The 3633-nt window shown below is 34.1% G+C and overlaps 1 protein-coding gene across 2 annotated transcripts in view; it reads left to right on the forward strand.

Moving 5' to 3' along the window:
- LOC106463077 (neuropeptide Y receptor type 2-like) overlaps window positions 1-3228 on the forward strand; it is a 10286-nt gene extending 7058 nt beyond the window's left edge. For both annotated transcript variants that reach the window (XM_013923048.2, XM_022390482.1), the window contains one exon: window positions 1840-3228. In XM_013923048.2, the coding sequence (XP_013778502.1) occupies window positions 1897-2901 (1005 nt within the window). In that variant the 5' untranslated portion in view covers window positions 1840-1896 and the 3' untranslated portion in view covers window positions 2902-3228. The remainder of the gene's footprint in view (window positions 1-1839) is intronic.
- Window positions 3229-3633: the final 405 nt, after the last annotated feature.

Below are 3633 nucleotides of genomic sequence, written 5' to 3' on the forward strand. Positions count from 1 at the left end.
TAATAAATGCATCAAGTTTTTGTTGTTTAATGGAACATATTGTGTTCTCTGAATTTGTAGCAGCAATTTTCTTTTCCAGGTTGTCAATTGTGGATTTGAAGAAGTCTTGCATGAGTTTTGTAAGTGTAAGTGAGGTTGAATGAAGAATTTTCTTCCATTGTGAACAAATCAATTTGTCGTTAGCTCCTATTGTTACTGGTGGATTTAAATTAAGGGATTTAGGTATAGTTTGATTCTGTAAATGTTGTCTCAGTACATCAGCATGGTGCGTGTACCTCAGTCTTTTTTTTTCATTCAGCTTTCTGAGTTGTCTGAAAGTCTTACTAGAGTTCAAATCAGAGTGCACTTGGGCAGTTGTACTGAAGGAAGTGTTTATTTCAATATTAATACATGGTTTGCTTTGTGACAGAGAAAAGGTTTAGGATATGTTAAGTTTAGAAGGTCGTCAAGTTTAGGACTTTGTGAAAAGTGGTGGTTAAAATCTCCATAACTAGGAGAAGTAATAGTAGGAAAGGACTTTGTACGTGTAGAAGTGTGACCTACAGTAGTATCAGAGTGTGTGAATGGTGCGGAATTCTTGGAATGTGTGTCAGGTTTAGAGCTTAGGGAGAAGTTTCTGGAAACAAGGGTGAAAGCATAAGTGTGTTGTTTAGAAGAATAGGAACATCTAGTTCTGGGAGAAGCAATGGTAAAAATAAAACAGAACATAACACCAGTAATACATCTATAATACAAGAAAACAGATATATAAAGTAATATTCATGATAAAGGTTTGGAATAATGACAAGAAAATATCGTTCATTACAATGAGCAACCTTTAATTGAATTTGTCTGTTTTGGCGCAAAGCTGCACAATAGGCTTTCGGTGTTGTGGCCGCTATAAGGACTGAATCCCCATTTTAACGGCATTTAGATTAAACATGTGTATAATAACGTCTTACACAAAAAACAAGATTATCTTATCTTATGCCAAAAGTGTATGGTCATTGTATTCCAATGGTAAAATCCTTAATGAAAAATTTTAGGATCAGGATATATTTTTATTACCCCATCATTTACTCAAAAGTCTTGGTTGTTAGGGCACTAGACTTACAATCTGCGAGCCACGGATTCGAAACCCAGAGTTGAACATAATATCTCTTTCAGCTGTTGGGAAATTATAATGTGATGGTCAATCTCAACACTCACTGATAAGAAGAGTTAGTGGTGGGTGCCATTCTTCTTATTGGCAGTTCATAATTAGGAACGGTGGCAGATAGCGTTGGTAGCTTTGCCATAAATAAATAAAATTCTCAAGAAAACTGATACCATGAAATACGTCTTTGATGAACTAATCTTTTTGTTGTTTGTATTCTCATTAACGAATATTTTGTTAATAAACATTTAGTTAGTTAGTAAATATTTTGTTAGTAGTTATTATTACTTATTTTAGAGGGTTCTGAAACTTGTTCCATAATCTTTATTTCAAGTGATGACCTTTATATTGAGATTAGTACCTCAGACATTTTACCGAAGTTACGTAATGTTCCAAATCAATATATATGTGATGTTTCAAGCCTGTGTATTAGAATGTTATTTATGGAAAAAGTTACTAACAACAAACGCACACAAACACGTAAGAAATACAATATGATCGATAATGCAAGTAATTCTGTAAAATCAAATTTTTGTAAATCGATGAGTAACCTGCTTATTTTTAACATTTAGCCGGTAGTAAAATGTTGTTGATATTTGTTTGCACAGCTTAAACAATAACTAATATGTGCAATAATTAAGAAAAGAAGAAGAGAGTAGCATCGTTAGTGGAAATACTGATTTTTTCTCATTATTCTTTTGTAGAGCACCCAAACAAGAAGTAATTCACCGTCTACTTTTAAAGCTGTATCTTCTAACAACATGTCCTTGGAAAACGTGTCGATACACAACATGACTCCAGCGGATATTTACAGTGAAAAATCATTGGTTATTTTAGGAGTCCCTATCCAAGATAGACCACTAGTGGTTATTTTGAAGCCGTTGTTTTATTCATTGTATCTTTTCTTCGTCGTGACTGGTTTGTGTGGGAACGCTTCTGTTTGTTACCTATTAGCTTGTGAAAAGCCTCTTCGAACCGCGACTAATTACTTACTGGTGAATGTTGCAATGTCCAACCTTCTTATGTGTGGCATCGCTCCATTTACCCCTCTAGCACTGCTATCTCACATGTCGATAATTACGACACCTTTGTGTCATATCCTGCCCTTTATATCCAGTGTCAGTACTAACTTCTCGGCCTTAATCCTCACAAGCTGTCTGGTACAGTATTCCTTCCGAGTTTACAGAAGAGCTTCTGGACATCACAATAGACGAGGAATCCATCTGTGGTTATCTCTGAGCATGTGGGTTTTCAGCATAGTTCTTTCCGTTCCTCAATCCGTCTTCAGACACTTTTACCAGTTTGAATTAGGTGGTGCTGCTAAAACTCTTTGTGATCCCAAACTTTCCCTTTATTTACAGCAAGTATTACTTCTAATAACAATTACGAGTCAGATTATCGTTCCGTTCCTCCTTAATACAGTTTGCTTTATTTGGGCTCATCAGAGTCTAACACGAAGTGCCCAACGTAGACAAGGGAAACATGGATTAAGAACCAAGCGTTATAAAGCGGCCTATAGAACACTGTATGCCCTCGTCTTCATGGCAGGTGTCCACATAGGATCTTTAATACCAGCTTATGTCTTAGAAATGTTCTACGTGTTTTGCTATTCATCTTCCCTGGAAAGACATAAAGATGTATACTCACTAGTTATTCATCTTATAACGCTTTGTCCTGTTTGTTCTACCCCTTTGTTTTTCGGACTCATAAATAACAGAGTGCTTAGAGAGAATAACTGTCGCCAAAGGGGATATGTCCCCCCATAAAAGGAAAAATATATATACTATCAGAAAATGTTTTATATATTAGTGTTGGGTAAAGATGAATGCAAATTTGAAATATAAACATATTCTATTATTGATTTAATATAACCTGATATTTTAACTTCTTTAGAGGAAAAAAAATTAATAATGGAACTATTCACAGTCAAGCTGACTTTTTATTTTTACTTTACAGCTTTTGAAAGCTATTATACTTCTATATGAACTTTCAACCCTACATTGTATTACGTTTGATTGCCATTTATGAATGTTTTTCAGAAAGTCTGAAATCATCAAATAAAAGCTACATAATGAGAAAATCCTTTCAGTATACACCGAATCCTTATAATATATTACCCTATTACGTAGCTACTGCAGAAAAGAAACCCCAACCATGAAGCTGTCTTGTTGATAAGACTATTCACATATCGTTTCAATATTTGCTTATTTTAAACACTCACGAAAAGATAGCATTTTATACTAGTGAACAAGATATAGTTGCTTAATATTAGAGATGACACGTGAAGTAAGTAAATTACAGAATAACACAAGTGCAGGCGTTTTTCACAAATGGAACAAAATGATCAAACAATATTATATCATTCAGCTTTCCAAAATCACAGACTTTTTAATCTGCTGATACATTATTCTATAAATATTTTATAAACTAAATTACAACTTGGCCAATTGCAAAGTTCGAAAAGAAAAATCAAGTTTTACAACGTTTTTCGTCAAAAG

This window comes from Limulus polyphemus, unplaced genomic scaffold, assembly GCF_000517525.1.
Source record: "Limulus polyphemus unplaced genomic scaffold, Limulus_polyphemus-2.1.2 Scaffold1318, whole genome shotgun sequence".
NCBI lineage: Eukaryota > Metazoa > Arthropoda > Merostomata > Xiphosura > Limulidae > Limulus > Limulus polyphemus.